The 17,662-nt window shown below is 45.0% G+C and overlaps 2 protein-coding genes across 2 annotated transcripts in view; both read left to right on the plus strand.

The window, feature by feature from the left end:
* parvb (parvin, beta) overlaps window positions 1-17,662 on the plus strand; it is a 398,639-nt gene that overhangs the window by 351,239 nt on the left and 29,738 nt on the right. The gene's annotated exons all lie outside the window — the stretch shown is intronic.
* The window catches only part of plxnb2b (plexin b2b), a 238,568-nt gene that overhangs the window by 131,249 nt on the left and 89,657 nt on the right, over window positions 1-17,662 (plus strand). Inside the window, exons 4-8 of the mRNA XM_079501799.1 lie at window positions 6,592-7,730; window positions 8,079-8,267; window positions 9,347-9,475; window positions 13,972-14,072; window positions 15,991-16,117. Of these exons, the coding sequence (XP_079357925.1) occupies window positions 6,592-7,730; window positions 8,079-8,267; window positions 9,347-9,475; window positions 13,972-14,072; window positions 15,991-16,117 (1,685 nt within the window). The remainder of the gene's footprint in view (window positions 1-6,591; window positions 7,731-8,078; window positions 8,268-9,346; window positions 9,476-13,971; window positions 14,073-15,990; window positions 16,118-17,662) is intronic.

Genomic DNA, 17,662 nt, shown 5'->3' on the forward strand with positions numbered 1-17,662 from the left:
CACACACACACACACACACACACACACACACACACTCGCACAAACACTGCTCCTCTTTTCAGGCATGTACTTGTAGCTAACAAAAATAAATGTTCCTCTTCATCCATTGCCTTTATTTCCAGGTACACAGATAAAGCTGTGCATTGAAAATAACAACATGGGAATGGGAACCCAACGTACGGTTTACCTTTAAGAGAAAAAAATGCAGAGAGAGGAATTAGCTTAAATATTTCCGCCTGAGGTAAGCTCAACCTCTTATCATGGAAAGTCCATTTTAATTTAACAACGGCGTGTTTCTCAGGGACCGTGGTGGGTGTTTTCCAGATGTGTACTTTCCCCTAGTGCTTGCCGTGTTTCATTATTATACGTATATCTGGGGCCTCTTTGGAGGCTTCATTAGCTGCAAGCTGACATCGTGGCGGCACACAGCTTCAATTTAGCAACTTCTTATTTATTAGAATTGGCCACATGTCGTCTACAGTGCTTCCCTATTGTGGCGTTCCCCCACACAGTAGTGTGTGGAGGCGTGTTGAGAAAATACTCTGTGAAAGTGAAAAGTACAAAAGTATTGGCATCAAAATGTACTTATAAAGTAAATGTAGGCCTACTCATTACCAGTAAGACCCCTGAGGGCGAGGAGTGACCTCGCCCTAAAGGGCCTGGGTGACAGCAGACTGCTGGGCGAGCGCTGGCGCTTTGGCATGGGGGGGGTCAGATCAACATATGGAATGAATTCTGTACTGGCCATATAAGGAGCATGTCTTGAGTGTACTGCAGTATATGTACTACAAAGAGAACTGCTTTTCTCTCTCCCTATAAAGCTCATAAACAAACGTAAAGACTTGAATACTTAGGCAAAAATACGGAGAATGAAGTCAACAGCAGAGACAGGCAGATGAATGAAGGTTTCCGAGTCCAGATTTATTTGCAAAGACAAAGTACAGATCAGCTCTCCTTCATGGCCCTCCACCTCACCAGCCTGACGGCTTGTGAGGCCACTGACTAACTGTTAAACATTTCAGTAGGCTTTATACAGCAAGACAACAAACAGATGCAAAGGTGGTCTCAAGTTTCCCATCCCCCTGAAGTCTAAAGTGGTCAACATGTCTGTGCCCATATAAGGTAATATGGAGATCTAAGGATTTGAGGTTTGAGGTCAGACGTAGAGTCATGGATCTCCATATATGGGCTTAACTGCGACAGCAGGTCGCATTTACTATGACATCAGGTCTCCACATCTCCATCCCTGATGATGTCACATGAGACCTGGGCACCATATATGGTGCCCGACCAACACACTGATGGTGCCGACACACTGACGGGAAATGCACGATTCCATAGTTAACTGCGACCTTCGGTCACAATTATGCCGAATGTCCCATATTACAAGTTTTCAAAATTAATAATACAATAGTTTGAAAATAGCAGATCTACAACCTCACAACGACACACGTATATGCGCGAGCGTGGGACTTGGCACTTTAGTAGTTAAAAAAAGTCCACAGTAAACCACTGCACGTACTTGGCTAATTTCCACCACGTACAGCAGCGTGTGGAGGCGTGTGGAGAGAAGAGCCATGGTGAAGAGGGACCAGTCTGTCTAGCAAGAGAGATGGACATCCCAGGGTTCCACCTGTCGGTCCGCGTTGCCGTCAAACCAGATGCCTGCCTCTTTTCACATCTCTTTGAAGCTCCTGAGCAGACATGGAACAAGTTCCCTTTGAAACACGTCAGGATTTGATTGTGGTGTGTGTCTGTGTGTGTGGGTATTGTATGTGTACTGGTGTAGCACTTGCACGAATAGCCGAGGGCTTATCTTTTAAGTCAAAGTGGGAGCTGGGTTTTCTTTTTGTAACCCAAATGAACACCCCAGAAGACTGCGGTATACGGTACACTCGCTTTGTGCTTGTCACATGGAAAAGAGTTGCTTTGTCGCGTTTGTATTTGGTGGAGAGAGTCCATGGAACCGAAACAGCTAATTTCAGATGTCACAGAAAGACATTTAGCCTAACATACCCACCTTTTGTGGATGTGGAAGGTTCAGTGACATGGATGTGCATATAACCCCCCCCCCCCCCCCCCCCCCCCCCCCCCCCCCCCCCCCCACGAGATACACGTCATTAGAAGCACTCAGAGGAACGATCAGCGTATTATACTGTTAGAGTCTGTCTGCACAGGGCAATTACACCCAGTCAAAATCCTCAGTTGACCACATGAACCTTAGCCTTGAATTGATCAAGTCTGTCTGATGGTTCATAAGTAGCCTATTCAACCAAATGAGTATGAGGTATGAACAAGGTGTGACTAAATAATGCGCTGGATCCATTGGAACACAATTTCCCTTTTTCTATTTCTGAAAAGTAACGATTTTACGAGGTTTTCCACCTCAGCGAGAGCCGCTTGTGGCTTATTCGTGTCCATTTTGCGGGAACATCACACAATGCAGTTATCCACCTAATTATTCTTATCCGTGTTCCAGAGCCCATCAACTGCCATTATCATTTAGCGGCTCATTGGCTTTTGTGAGCAGCCCTGAGTCATGCCGACGGAACGATCGCCAGCACACAAGCTCGTTCCGTTTTTATGTTTGTGTGTGAGGGATTCGCAGCTTGGAAGCACGCACGCATGACACACGCACACGCACACGCACGCACACACACACTAGCCTTTTTTCCGTAAGCCCTAAAGGCAGAAAATATTCAATCTATAAGCACACAACGTCTCATGCTGTGACACATTTTGAGCTTGTAGATCGGCTATTTTTCAGTGCGCGACACCGACACAACCCCTTAACCTCAACTCAACTAAATGATATAGCACATTTAACGTGACCACTGACCAGGTCAACCAAAGTGCTGTACAGATTAAAAAGGAAACAAAGAGCAAACAGTCCAAATATAAACACACATTAGCAGACAATATAATAAGCACAAACAAACAAACATTAGCCCAGTGAGGGAAAATAAGGATACCTCAGCTGTCACTCCACTTCAACCTAACCTCCAAACGTCTAATCCTAACCTGAATCCTTTCCTAATTGTAAGCCTAACAAGAACAAAATATTGTTTTAACCATAAAACCACCATGTTTCTTGTGAGGACCACTGAGTCCTCCTCACAATGTCTATTTCTGAAATTCTACTATACTTGTGGGGACATTTGGTCCTTGCAAGTATAGCCACGTGCTCGCAGACGCACACGCACGCACGTGCGCACACACGCACACACACGCACACACAGGCACACGGAAACCCACCACAGCACAAAAACGAATGCACAGCGTTGGTCATTTAGAGGTCAACTATCAGTCAAACCTCGATAGTAGCTGCCTGTTAGTCGCTTCTTAATTGAAACGGTAATAACCAACCACACACACACACACACACACACACACACACACACACACACACACACACACACTCTCTCTCTCTCTCTCTCTCTCTCTCTCTCTCTCTCTCTCTCTCTCTCTCTCTCTCTCTCTCTCTCTCTCTCTCTCTTGCCGCCTCGAATCACAGAGGGAAGTTGATTGCACAGTTTCAGTTTTAATGGAATTATTTAAGGGCATAAATTAAAAAAAAGGGACAGATACATTTACCTAGTGAAATGGGTTTGGGGGGAGAGAGGGGAATGAAAAGCCAAATAAAATCAGGGAGTAATCAGGGCAAAGGCGGGCGACAACACACGGCCACTTTAATGCAAATCATTTCTGTCGGGCAGAAAGCTCAGATCTCCATTATTTCAACTTCGTTTGTCCGTAAAACACTTCATCATACAAAAGTGTTGTGCAAAATGTGTGAAAATAGCCAATCTACAAGTGTGAGCTAGTATATCTGCTATTTTCCACTGTTTTTGTAATATTGTCATTGATCATTAATAAAAATAAGTTTTTGGACATACAGGGTTTCCACCCGACAGCGACAAAATGGGAGTTGCTGGGGGAAATTAAGTGAGCCCTGCGGGGTGAATGTCTAATCAGTGGTCCTTCCCACTTAGTGTGGCGAGGGGGAAGGCAGGTTTAACATCATAAAATTCACATCAGGGGTTTTTCAATTTGACAAGTATGGGCTGCCTGTGGGCGTGACTGGGCTTAGGTGAAAGCGAGCGAGCGGATATCTCGTCTACCATCGCAGCGTGTGTGAGCCGCTGCATACCTGCCGAAGGAGTGTGTAACACGCCAGCATACACGCACACAACACGTGGCCAAACACGCCTGAAGGCCACCCGCCGCGGTTCCACATAAACCACAGGCTGAGCAATCCGAGGTGAGGGAGAGACCACCCGCCGTTAGCCATCAACATAGGGCCTCCACCTGTTGCTCAGAGGGGGGCGACGCAACGCTGTGTGATAACTCCCCCTCCCTAAACAACGCTGTGTGATAACTCCCCCTCCCTAAACAACGCTGTGTGATAACTCCCCCTCCCTAAACAACGCTGTGTGATAACTCCCCCTCCCTAAACAAAGTCAACAAAAATATCCTTAGCCAAGTGCACTGTGCTCTTGCAGAAAGGGAGATTGTGAGAAACAGAGAGAGAAAGATTAACGGAGTATATTGTGCTCATTCAGAGCACAGGGGGGGAGAGACAGAGCGAGCTGCAGCTACATCAAGCTCTTTAGCTGGATGTCATGTTTTGATAAATTATTTGAGAGACATTTTTGGGCATAATTATCTGCCCCCACTTTAGCCCTCCGCCCATGGAGGCTCGTCTCTTCTCTCTGTTCCCACGACCACTGTTTCTGATATCAAGTCAATTAAAGTTCAAATAACACGGGCCGTGTTACATTTTGGAGCAGGCGGTGAAATCATTTGATAACAGTTGCGGTGGTGATTTGTGCACTGTAGGGAATCTTTCATTAGTTTTATCCCAGTAGTCTGGGGCCTCCGAATCTTGATGCCCTTCACATACAGTGCTCTCTCTCGGCCCTGTGATTTCCCCATTAGTGCTTGACTGATGGCTGACCTACAGATGACCATCATCGTGTGTGTGTGTGTGCGTTGCTATACTTGCAAGGACCAAATGTCCCCACAAGTATAATAGAATTTCAGAAATAGACATTGTGAGGAGGACCCAGTGGTCCTCACAAAAATCATTTTTTTCCCCCGTTGGCCTTACAATTAGGAAAGGATTCAGGTTAGGATTAGAGATTTGGAGGTTAGGTTTCTAAAGAGATCATTTATAGATCATTGTCACTTTGGAATAACCTGCCTCGAAACCTCTGTTGCATTTACATTACATTTTTACATTAAACGTTTAAAAAGCATCTAAAATCCCATTTGATACCGTGAAGTGTTGTTGTTTTTCTTTTCTTTTTTCCGCTCTCACTTGTAATTTTAGCAATTTCTATTTGCTTTTATCCGAACTAATGTGTGTTGAATACTGACTTATTTTAAAATAGAAAGGAGAGGTCGCACAACAATACTTTTTATTTACCAACGTTTCGACAAACAAGTTGCCTTCTTCAGGGTATACTGACTTCTTAACAATTGTGTACTTGTAATTGTATGTGTACTGGAACGTTTATTCTTATGTGGACCCCAGGAAGACTAGCTGGTTGCTATGGCACCAGCTAATGGGGATCCTTAATACAAATCTAAATCAAATCAGGTTGAAGTGGAGTGACAGCTGAGGTAGCCTTATTTTCCCTCACTGGGCTAATGTTTGTTTGTTTGTGCTTATTATAATATAATAAGCACAAACAAACAAACACTAATGCTAATATTGGACTGTTGTAACGGTTTATATAGATATAGATCATGGTTCTGGGGTGCCAGCCAGGCAGTTGTATCCTGACAAAATGTTTAAGTAAGAGGGTAACCGTTGCATAAGGCTGTGCAGTTAACATGGTCCGCACCACACTACACAACCTGTAAAGTCACTTGTAACACAATAAAGCACAGACACCGTAGATTGCAGTTAATAGGTTGTATATATTGAAAACGTTCAAAGCACAGACACCGTAGATTGCAGTTAATATGTTGAAAACGTTCAAAGCACATAGGTTCACCACAGTTCAGTTCCGTAATCAGTTCGCACAAACGCACAAACGCAAAACCCGACAGTTATGTTTGTTGGACCCCGCACGGTATCCGCTAGTTTGTAACCCAAAAACCCCTCAGCTGTTCTGTTGTGTATCCACGTTAGTTACTCACTCACGGACGTACAAGTGAGCTGGTTGAATCCCCACTGTTCCAAGGTGTCCTCCTTAAGATCCAAACGATCCCCGGGGAGTCCTCTCAGTCACGATCATTTAGTTGAGTTGAGGTTAAGGGGTTGTGTCGGTGTCGTGCACTGAAGTGAAAAATAGCCGATCTACAAGCTCAAAATGTGTCACAGCATGACACATTGTGTGCTTGTAGATTGGATATGGATATAAAAAGGCTAATGTGTGTGTGTGTGTGTGTGTGTGAAGAAAATGTGATTAGGTTTTGTAATTCAAATATATTGTTTTCTTTTTTTAATAGCTTTTGGCATACTGTACGTCATTAAATAGGTGCAAACCGCACAGTATCTGAAGGGTTAAGAAAAGTAATATTTCATTTAATCTTGACTTTATAATACAAGCCCTCTCTCCCTTCCTTCTCTCTCCTCCCTAGAGATGGCCAGCTGGGTCTCCCTGCACCTCCTCCTCCTTCTCGTCTGTGTGTCGGCAACGCGAGGCCAGGAGGAGAGTGCCCGCGTCGCCGAGTTCACCTCCGACACGCCCATCAACAACGTGGTCCAGGACCCGGAGACCGGTCGGATCTACCTGGGGGCGGTCAACGCCGTCTACCAGCTGGGGCCGTCGCTTCGCCGGGAGGCGCGCGCCGAGACGGGGCCCAGGATGGACTCCCGGTCGTGCACGCCGCCCGCCTCGGCCTGCTTCGACACACAGCTCATGGACAACCACAACAAGCTGCTGCTGGTGCACCCCGCCAACGGCTCGCTCGTCGTCTGCGGGAGCCGATACCGCGGCATCTGCTCCCTGCTCAACCTGACGGACGTGGAGCAGCAGCTGTACTACATGGACAGCAAGGGCGAGCGCACGTACGTGGCCAGCATCGAGGACAGCGTGAACGTCGTGGGAGTCATGTCCACGTTCAAGGACAAGGACAGATACGGCCTCAATGTGTTCATGGTGGGGAAGGGCTATGGGAGCCAGGACAGCACCAAGCTCATCAGCACACGTATCCTCCAGGATTACCGCGACTGGGTGGTGTTTGAGAGCGTGGTCGAGGCGTCCACGGTGCAGACGGCGCCGTTCGTGCCGAAGTACCTGCACGACTTCCGCTACGCCTTCAAGGAGGACGGCTTTGTCTACTTCCTGTTTTCGCGGACGCTCGACGGGTCGGACAACAAGAACCTCACTTTTGTGTCCCGGCTCTGTGAGGGTGACCGCGACCCTCACTACTACTCCCACACGGAGCTGCAGCTGAAGTGCGGCGGGAATAACCGCTACAACAAGGTGCAGGCGGCGTTCGTGGGCTCGCCGGGCAAGGAACTAGCGCGGACCATGACCGAGTCGACCACGCATGGCACCGTCATGCACTTTCACAAGGTGCTGTTCGTGGTGGCGAGCTCGGACGAGCACAGTGCCGACTCTGCCCTGTGCATGTACCCACTCAACGCCATCAACGAGCACCTGGGGGACATCATCAGAGCCTGCTACAGTGACTCGGGACAAATCGCCGGCAAAACCGCCGTGGACAATCCCTACTCCTCCAAGACGGACGAGTTCTGCAAGTCCAAAATTGATGTACGGTTCCCTCCATTATCACTTCAAATAATAACTGACATAAAAGAGAGAGTGTGGATTTTTAGTTACCGTAATTTCAGTTTCTCTGTTCGGTCAATAATGTGAAAACGCATCACTATACATTTTTACATCTTAGCTTTTGCTTTGCTCTGTTGGATGACTGCAGATCTTGTTATTGCTTACCCCCCTCTCTCTCTCTCTCTCTCTCTCTCTCACACACACACACACACACACACACACACACACACACACACACACACACACACACACACACACACACACACACACACACACACACACACACACACACACACATCTTCCATGTTTCCTTCCTGTTGCTCTTCATAGAAGGACATGGTGAACACCTATAAGTGTGGTGCAGACTTCTTGTCCTCCCCACTGGCCAGCAAGCCAGACTTTGCCCTGAAAGCGGAGGCAGTGGTGACCATTAAGGGCCTGCTGACAGCTGTAGCCGTGGCCGTGGAGAATGATCACACCATCGCATTCCTGGGAAACAGCCAGGGAAATGTCTCCAAGGTTCTCTTCTCTCCTCTCCTCTCCTCTCCTCTCCTCTCCTCTCCCTCCATGTCACTGTTTCATCATCAAATCACAAACCTATTTACTAATTCGGTGGTCAGATCGAGGTCATGGTAAATTATTAATACATTGCGCCTCATTCACCAAACACTGAATACTGAATCCCTGCTACAAAGCCCAACCTCAGAGTGTGTACAGCCTTGATTTATGTGCATACAGCCACTCATTCTTATATTGGAGGTGTGTGCTGGTGTGAATCACTTGTATAGATCAACACTTTAGCAACACAAAATTTGTGGTGAGACATCATCAGCATGATACGATGAGAGTGGAATTTCATTACATATCTCTGCTGTCGGGAGGAAACTCCTCAGGAAATGTAAAATATATTTTTTTCTGGAAAACAAAGCAATACAGCCTCATCAAAGTTGGTGTTGTAACTTTATATATTGTCAATTACTTCCATGAGAGGGGGAGAGGTGGTGGAGTTAGTCATTTTGAGGGTCCAATGGAGTTAAGAGGTTTGGTCCAAAGCACTTTTTACTACTTTTCATTGGTTCAATATTTTCAAAACAACACACAGACGTAAAGGGTGTTCAATAGCACTGATTTATGCCCACAAAGAAAATCAAAAACCTCAAAAATGGAGTTATGAGGTTTCCACCCGACAGCAACGAACACTATCATTAGCAGTGGCAATTTGAGGAGGCTTGTGTGTTTCCATTTTACAATAGTACTTATTCAAGCTTACCCACTAGTACAGAAGATCACCTCATTAAAATAGAGGTACATGTATGAAACACATCCCTTTGAGTGTTCTGGCAGAATTACCAGAGTGTACAGCAAAAGTGTTTTTTTTTTTTTTAAACTTTTTTTTTGCTATTTCTTTCTTTCTTTTTATAACCTTTTGCAACTGCATTTCTCTCCCTGTCCACCAGTATGCCAGAAACACAACCAGACAGAGTGTGAAAAACTCAACAGTGGTCCCCTCCCAGGTTGATTCTTATTCAGGGTGACATGGTCAGTTGAAAAGCCCTGCTCTAGACCGCACACCTGATGGATTGATTTCTCTCCACTAGGTCCACCTGACCATGGGCAACCCAGACGTGTACGGCAGCACTTCCAGAGACCTCATGGGAGAGAAGGTCAACAGGAACCTTTTCTTTGACCTCAGCCACAGCCACATCTACATCACCACAGAGAAGAAGGTATATACGTATATGTCTGCCTGCCCACGGTCGGTTCCCTCTGAAACATCTCACACTGACTTGTGGCTTTCATTAAAACGAAATTCACAGTGTGAGATTTATGTTGCCTGTTCATTAGCACCAACACACATTGCGCTAGCTGCTTGTGAAGCATCGCCCACTATCTGTAGGAGAGAAGAAAAATAAATTGCTATTCAATTGAATGCAAATTCACTGTAAATATTGGTTGGCAGCCAATTACTGGAAGTGGTCAGGTGGGTGGTACGCACGCATTTTCTTTCAGAGAGTGTTTATTTAAACGTTGTGTTTAAATCGATTGTGTTCTGACTGTGTCCAGTGGAACTAACGTAGTATACTTCAAGTTCCTATTTATCGGTATCACAATGAAAACTACTTTCTTCAAGGATTTAACCCATTTTGGACTGAGGCTACTTTTAGTAGGCCTATTTTTGAGTGGTGCAACCACTCCTATAGACCAGTGGTTCCTAAAGTGGGGTCCGGGGACCCCCAGGGGTCCTTGATGGAGTTCCAGGGGGTCCCCAGCTAAATTATAGTTTGTAACTAAATGGACCCTAAATGGTCTGTAACTCTAATTAACATTGATTTTACAATATAAATTGGGAGTCCCAGAGAAAAAAATGCCATTAAATGGGGGTCCGTAGACTAATATGCATGTCAAACTGGGGATTGTTGAAATTAAACGGGTTGAGAATCTCTGCTAGAGCCATACAAATCTTCTCTTATGGGGGTCCCTGGCATATATTTTCAAATGGGGGTCCGCGGGCTAATTAGTGTCAATTTGGTGGTCCTTGACATGAGCACAGCTATGTGTGTCCCTGGCTGTGTCCCTGGCTGGCTGGGTCTGTCCGAGCACGAACATAGCGTTGTGTCACTGTTGTTGTTCACAACCAAGTTGTCACTGTTGCGCAGCCTAACACACACACACACACACACACACACATATTAACTGTATATATGATGATTTGGGGTGTTATAGTACAGTACAGTACAGTACAGTACAGTACAGGGACCCCCTGGGGACCCCCACACGGTAACTCTGTATTTCTCAACCATTTCGGATGCGGGGCGGCTCGCCGGAACCGGACCGGCCCCCTGGGCGTGTTCCTGGGGGTCTGGATGTTCCGGAGACTCCCCGGGGACCCCCAGGCGGTAACTCTGTCATTTCTCGACCGTTTCGGACGCGGGGCGGCTCGCCGGAACCGGGCCAGCACCCTTGCCGCGTTCCTGTGGGTCTGGAACTTCCGGGGACCGCCACATGGAGTTGCACCACACATTTCACACGGGTGTGATTTCGTGTGATTTTGAATACTGTACATACTGTACAGAACACCAAGAGGGGTTCCCGTCCAGAAGGGTTGGAACACCAAAAGGGGTTCCCGCCCAGAATGGGTTAAAGTCCATGTTTGCCAATTATTTGGGGGCCCAGTTGCAATACCCTCGCGGCCCACAAGTGGGTCCCGTCCCACAGGCTGGGAATTGGACAAGTCCCCAGGACCTTTTTGTGTTATCCTTTTAGCCTTAATGTCTGACTGTACCACGTGCTGTTTACATTTCTGACTAATAAAGTATTCAATCAATAAATCAATCTTTAAATATCTATATGTGAGAGAGGTTGTATATCAGTCTATCAGTCAGCTCTCTACCCCAAAACATATTCTAAACTGTTTAAGTAAAATGAATTGGCAGATATGTTTATCACGAGAAGCCATATAAGCTATTAAAGCTATTGTGCATTCAGACCTTAATGATTCCATTCCGTGTCATGCTTTAATGTATCTGTTACCACTGGCCTAGTGAAAGTGAGTCAACAACTTTCATAAATAGCCCTTACGATTGTGTAATGCCTGATTAGTCCATACATCCAACACCATGAAAACCCCAATCCAATATTCAGGTCCCTTAACCCCCCCCCCCCCCCCACACACACACACACACACAGACACACACACCCATTTAAAATTAGGCTATGTTTCTGCTCTGAAAATGTGTGTGTGTATTTGTTTATAATTGTAGCGATTTTATAATGTAGAAAACATCTCACTGAATACCAAAATAACGTAATTTACAACATGGGTCGGCAACCTTTTTGACATGAAGTGCCATGTTTTCATTTCCTTGATAATCAGTGAGCCGTATCAACATAAAGTTGAATCATGTCACCACATGAAAATGAAATATTTCCATCTGATTTTGATTGTCCATAGGCTGTACATAACCTTTCTATGTGGCCTATTTTCTTTCACACAGACTCAGAGCCCAGAGTTTGAGTGAATGTAGAATTATGTGCAGGGTGTAATTTATATATAGATGTGAGGGGACTTCATTTCACAGACTAAACGTTTTTGAATACTTCTTAATATTAAAATAAAAGATCTCTCTCACACACCAGTGTACTGTATGCCAGTGTGCCAGTGACCACCTCCCCTGTGCCAATGCTGGCCTGAGGTTGCGTACTCCTGATTTACATTATACTGGACTGTTAGAATGTGATTATTAGCCTACTTCCCAGGAAGAAGAAGAAACAAAATCTAGACTTAAAATAGGACAGGAGTGCCATTATATTATTATTTACTGTTAAACAACAGCAACAGTTACATAATGGAACCATCTTTAACTGGGTCTCGCTGATCACAAACAGCAATCAACTCTGCTAATTTGGTGCAGCTACAGTAGCTACCAAACAAGAAGCGTTCTTATTAGTGAAATACAGACGTGCATTATGTACTGTGATCAGGTGATCTGGGGTTTATGAATCTGTGACAGCAAGTCAAATTGTTATATATATATATATATTTTAGTAGACGGTTTTCTTTCTGTTGCTGTTGGTAGTTGATTGATTTAATACTTTGATCAGTTTAAAAAAATACAGAGGTACAGTTATACAATCATGCAAAAAGGATAACACAAAAAACCCTGAGGGCTTGCATGTTTCCATTGTGATCCTGTGTATTCAATTCATCAATACATATAATGACTCACAATGCTATACCAGAAACCATCAATACTAGGAGCAGCAAAAGTGTATTTACAGGAAAACAGCGGTGGGCAATTTATTTGGCAAGCTAGAAGACTGTGAATTGCAGACAGGTGCTCTTGTTATAGGCGGTTCTGAAGGACCGTAGGGAGTCACACTTTTTGATGACTGTTGGACACCCTTTTGGTATCATAATTGTAGAATGTATTCATCTCCATGTTTGTGCTGAATCTGTGAGGGATGGGGAGCATGAGATCAGTGGAGTTCTCTCTGGTGCATGGACGTTTCTCACTCTTTTGAAGTAGTTAGACAGGTACGTGGGCTCTGGTCCCTTGAGTATCTTAAAAACCAGGCCCATTGCAAGTTGCTGTACTCTGTCTTCTACTCTGAGCCATCCCACCCTAGCATAATAAGCATGGGGTTAGGTGACTTGACTCCTAGGTGTGAGGTAGCAGTCTGACTAGTTTGTTTTGAGAGCTCTGTTGTTTAGATTGTAGTGCCATTGAGGTGCTAGAGTACGATGAGGTGCATGGCTGCATGCATACTCAAAATGATATTGCATGAGTGCTCCAGCTAATGTCCTCAGTGCATTTCCTACTGACCAATGAGGAGATGGTGTCTAAAAAATTATTTAAGCCGGTGCGTTGCGTTGGCGAATCAAGGAAGCCAATGATTGTTGATGGTGATTGATCACCAGTGCAATCACAGACCAGATCTGCTAATCATCTGCGCTACACAGCAAAGAGAAGTGTTCAGAAGTGTTGCCTAATAAAAGCAAAGATATTTATTTGTTGTTAAAAGTTGGTAAATTACATTTTGTTTAGTTGACATTTCATTTTAAAAGACATGGTAGTGATGATGACGTTATTACATAGAATACCCAATGACGTCACTCCAATTGACTGGCATCTGGAACATGTCAACAGAACATCAGCACCTGGTTAATCGCATTGACGCCCTATTTTGGGTTTGGTGTGAGCTTGTAAATCAGCTAAATCTGCACATTTTTTAACAATGTTGAATGTAAAATAAAGTGGTTAATGCATAGAGCACAGCAGGCCCGGTTCTTCCTACAGGCCGACGAAGCAACGGCTTCGAGCGCCATGGGGGAGGGGCGCCAACAAAAAAAAAAAACTGTTTCATTGCGATACCGAAATATAGCAACTTAACCTATACTACGTTGGTTCCATCGATTCAAGTCGGAAAACAATGTATTTTGAGATTTCCAAGTGGGTCCTGATCCAGAAAAGGTTGGGAAGCATTGCTCTAGAACTACCCTTAGGCCAAACCTTCCATTTGTCCCAAGTTATATAAGAATCTACAGCAAGATCTGGTTACCTCTCCCATTGAAAAGCTGCTATTGTTTCCCTGTGTCCACCAAGAACAAAGAGTGGAGTATTACTTTCTCCTGCAAATGGCTCCTATTTAATGCAGCTCAAACCCATGACCCTTCGATGCTTAGGTTGCTTATATAAACATCTCTCTTTCCCTATGGCTGTAGATCATGAAGGTACCGGTGCAGAAGTGCCACCTCAAGACTGACTGCCAGTCCTGTGTGGCACTGAGGGATCCCTACTGCGGCTGGTGTGTGCTGGAGGGCAGGTCGGTAGTGTGACGCACGCACACACACACACACACACACACACAGTCTCCTTTAACCACATTAACCCTTGCTTCCCTCTTAGCATGGCATAATAGGTGACCATTCGGTGAAAAACGGATGCTTGTAAAACAGATTGTCTAGTTTTCCTACTGTATATGACTTATTTACAATGAAGCACGTAGGGTTTAGGTTTCCTAAAGGAGTAGTTCACCCAAATTCATGGAGATGTTTTTCTTCGCATTCCTAAGCCAATAATTTACCTCCGGCAGTGCCGAATCACCCCCTCCGAAGGTCCTGGCACTACACCAAATCACAAGGCGTGATCTATATCCTCCGATAGGAGACTTGCTGTGTCTCCTACCGGAAACATTAGCCTCTTTCTGCCGGTCATCAAATTATTGGCTCTGGAATGCAACAAAAACTAAAAATATCCATGAATTCAAGGCTTCATGGGATTGTGTAATTGATAGAAAATAAGTCATTTTTGGGTGAACTACTCCTTCTCCTCCTTCCATCGCTCTCATGCATAAACACCTCCCACACACGCTCACACGCACCTGTATAAAATGGCAGGGTATTTGGCTTAGTGTTTTATGGCTGACTCCCTCCACATCCCTCAGTGTTTATGTCCCACCTCCCAGTGTGTCTCCAAAAGCCCTGAGAAATTAAAGCAGTTTGTCAGGCTCATGTGGAGACGGTGGCCGGTGCAATTTACTCTCATCAGCCCTTATTTATCAAGCCCCCAGAGGGTGGGAGCACTGGAGCCCATTACGTGTCGTGTATTTCTGACGGATGCAATCAGGAAATGGAAAAAGCCTGTCATCTGCCACCATCCAGGAGATGGGGGAATTGAAATGCTTAATAAGCAGCAACCAGAGAAAAAGTATATTGCTTCACTGTTTTTAAAGAACAGGATCACTGAAATGAGACTCGGCTCAGTTGGCTGTCGGCGATGAAGTTGTCTGGTGAATTCAATGGTGAATCTTTCAGATCAATATACGCTTATTATTTTTAATTGGTGAAAACCCAGAGGAGACATATGGTCCTCCTAGCTCAAGGGCGGTATACTTTAATGTTGTTGATGGGTTCATGAGTTTGACACGCAACAACGGCGGAGTCGGTACAGCCGACCATAAAGGACCGGAATGTGGGTCCAATAAAGAGCCCACCATAACAACAACAACAACAACAACACTGGCTTTTATTGCATTTTATTTTGCCAACTGTCTGTCTGTACACCCAGTCTAGTATACCTGACAGTGGTGTGAAGTAACTAATTGCATGTACTCAAGTACATAGTACTTGTACACTTTTGAGGAATTCTTATTTTACTGGAGTATTTCAAATGTTCAATATTTTACTTCTACTCCACTACATCTCAGAGGCAAATATAGTACTTTTTACTCCACTAAATTGTTTGAAAACATTAGTTACTACAGTAGTTATATTTTGATTATCATTACAAAACATGCACCACTTCATCCCTTTGCATTCTTAGGCTATTTGAAAATCTACAATTAAGCTTACAACGTGTCACTGTGTCACATCAAAGTTGGTATTGTGACTTTATACATTGTCAGATACTTGAATGTGTCCTTATATTATCATCATTTTACCAAATACAGCTCAAGTGGAGTTAGGAGGTCCCCTGGAACATATTTTCAGATGGAGGTCGGTGGCCAATTACATATAATTTTTGGGATCCTGACATGAAATATTGAGCACCTCTGACATAGAAACATAGGTATTTCAGAAAACTGTCAGAATTTAGAAGACCCTTTTTTTTTATTCTGACGTCAGGCCTAAATGGGTTAAGTGGTCAGAGATGGCTGGTCGGCGCATGGGTGGTCGGGTTTTTCAGGTGGGCCCTGATCCTAGAAAAGGCTTCGGTGCTCTGACGCAGCTCTCTGCTTCCAGGTGCTCCAGGAGGTCGGAGTGCCGGCGGGCGGAGGAGAAGAATGTGTGGCTGTGGAGCCCCAGGCAGGAGTGTGTGAAGATCGTCTCCTTTCACCCCTCCAACCTGTCCTGCAAGAAGACCCAGCAGGTCAGTTCATTTCATCCCTCCAATAGGGCTGTCACACAAATAATTGAGAAATTACTGACATATTTTACAACAAACATATACAAACCTTAACACCTTTTGAGCTAAAAACATGTATACACGTCGGAAACGGAATCGCTGTAATCCCGTTGCTAGGCAAGGCCTATCCTCGGTACCCAGGCTTTCATTTTCGTTCGCATTGGCTCAAAAAATGAAAGCCTGGGGGGATGAGATACATTTGCTGGTCTAATGAATTAATTTTATGGTCTAGGAGTGGGAGTGAACTACAGTGCAGAGGGGCGTCGCTCGGAATAATGGTGACGTCAGTTTTCTCCAGGGAGGGGAGGGGCGGACAGGGGCAGGGGTGGGCGATCGGTAAACCAATATTCTCTAGACCAAAAAGCACGCTGGCTGGGCCAGGCTAGGCAACGCCTTGTTCAGTGCTCCTGGACATGTTTTGCACATGCGCAGCCATTCAACTTCCTTGTTTACGAGGCAGACAAAACTGTCTATTATCTCTGAATCTACGTCGCTGTCCATGTTGGCTTTGATCAGAACGGCAATGTTCTGTCCTAATTTCTGACTTAACCAAGCATCTCGTTTGGAAAGCTTCTAAAGAGAGATGAGACTTGACAGCGTGAGGTATTAATGGAAGATTATACCTGAAATGGAAAGGCAGGGATTTTCAAAGTAAAATCTGCCCATCTGCTTGGCACTCGAGCGCCTTTATTTTGACAAACTCTGGCAGCATCATCAGTGGTAATAGTGGAAATAGCCGATCTACAACTGCTACATCTGCTATTTCCACAACTCTTTTTTAAATGTTCAACATGGGAACGATGATGACGAATATGCAAAATAATTGAGATTATCTCAAATAATTGCGATTAGACGATTATGCAATAATTGTGACAGACCTACCCTCCAGTCCAACCTCTCCTGTAAGAAAACCCAGCAAGTGAGCAGAGGCTTAATTGTTCAGCCTGTAATAAACACATTGGCCGTGTCCAAAACAGCCCAGCGCCCATTATCCTCTTGAGCCCCAATCCCCTGCCGGCGGGGGCAGAGGCTTTCCACCTCATGAACAGCTCTCAGCGGGTAAATGGGTCTGGTCAAGGTCTTAGGTTCCAACTCCGATATTTTTGATTTCCCCTCCTGGACCCCCCTGGGGTTTAAGAGGTTATTGTCTACACGCAAACTCCACACCTAGACAACATCTAGACAACATCCCACCCTGACATTCCTTTACGCAACTGTTCTATTTCCAGTTCGGTGCTATGGGCGACACTTCACAGTTCACACGCATCAATACCGCACCAATTTTCTTCTCCTTCACACTCACTCACTCACACACACACACACACACACACACACACACACACACACACACACACACACACACACACACACACACACACACACAGTCGGCGTAATATAAAAACATTTCCATTGTGAATCAGTTACCCTTGACTCTCAGCTAGACTTTCTGCTCTGTTATTGATCCAGAAGACTCTGAGCCTCTGTATAATAAGCGACTGGCTGATTGTG

Source organism: Electrona antarctica (genome assembly GCF_951216825.1).
Source record: "Electrona antarctica genome assembly, chromosome: 5".
Lineage (NCBI taxonomy): Eukaryota > Metazoa > Chordata > Actinopteri > Myctophiformes > Myctophidae > Electrona > Electrona antarctica.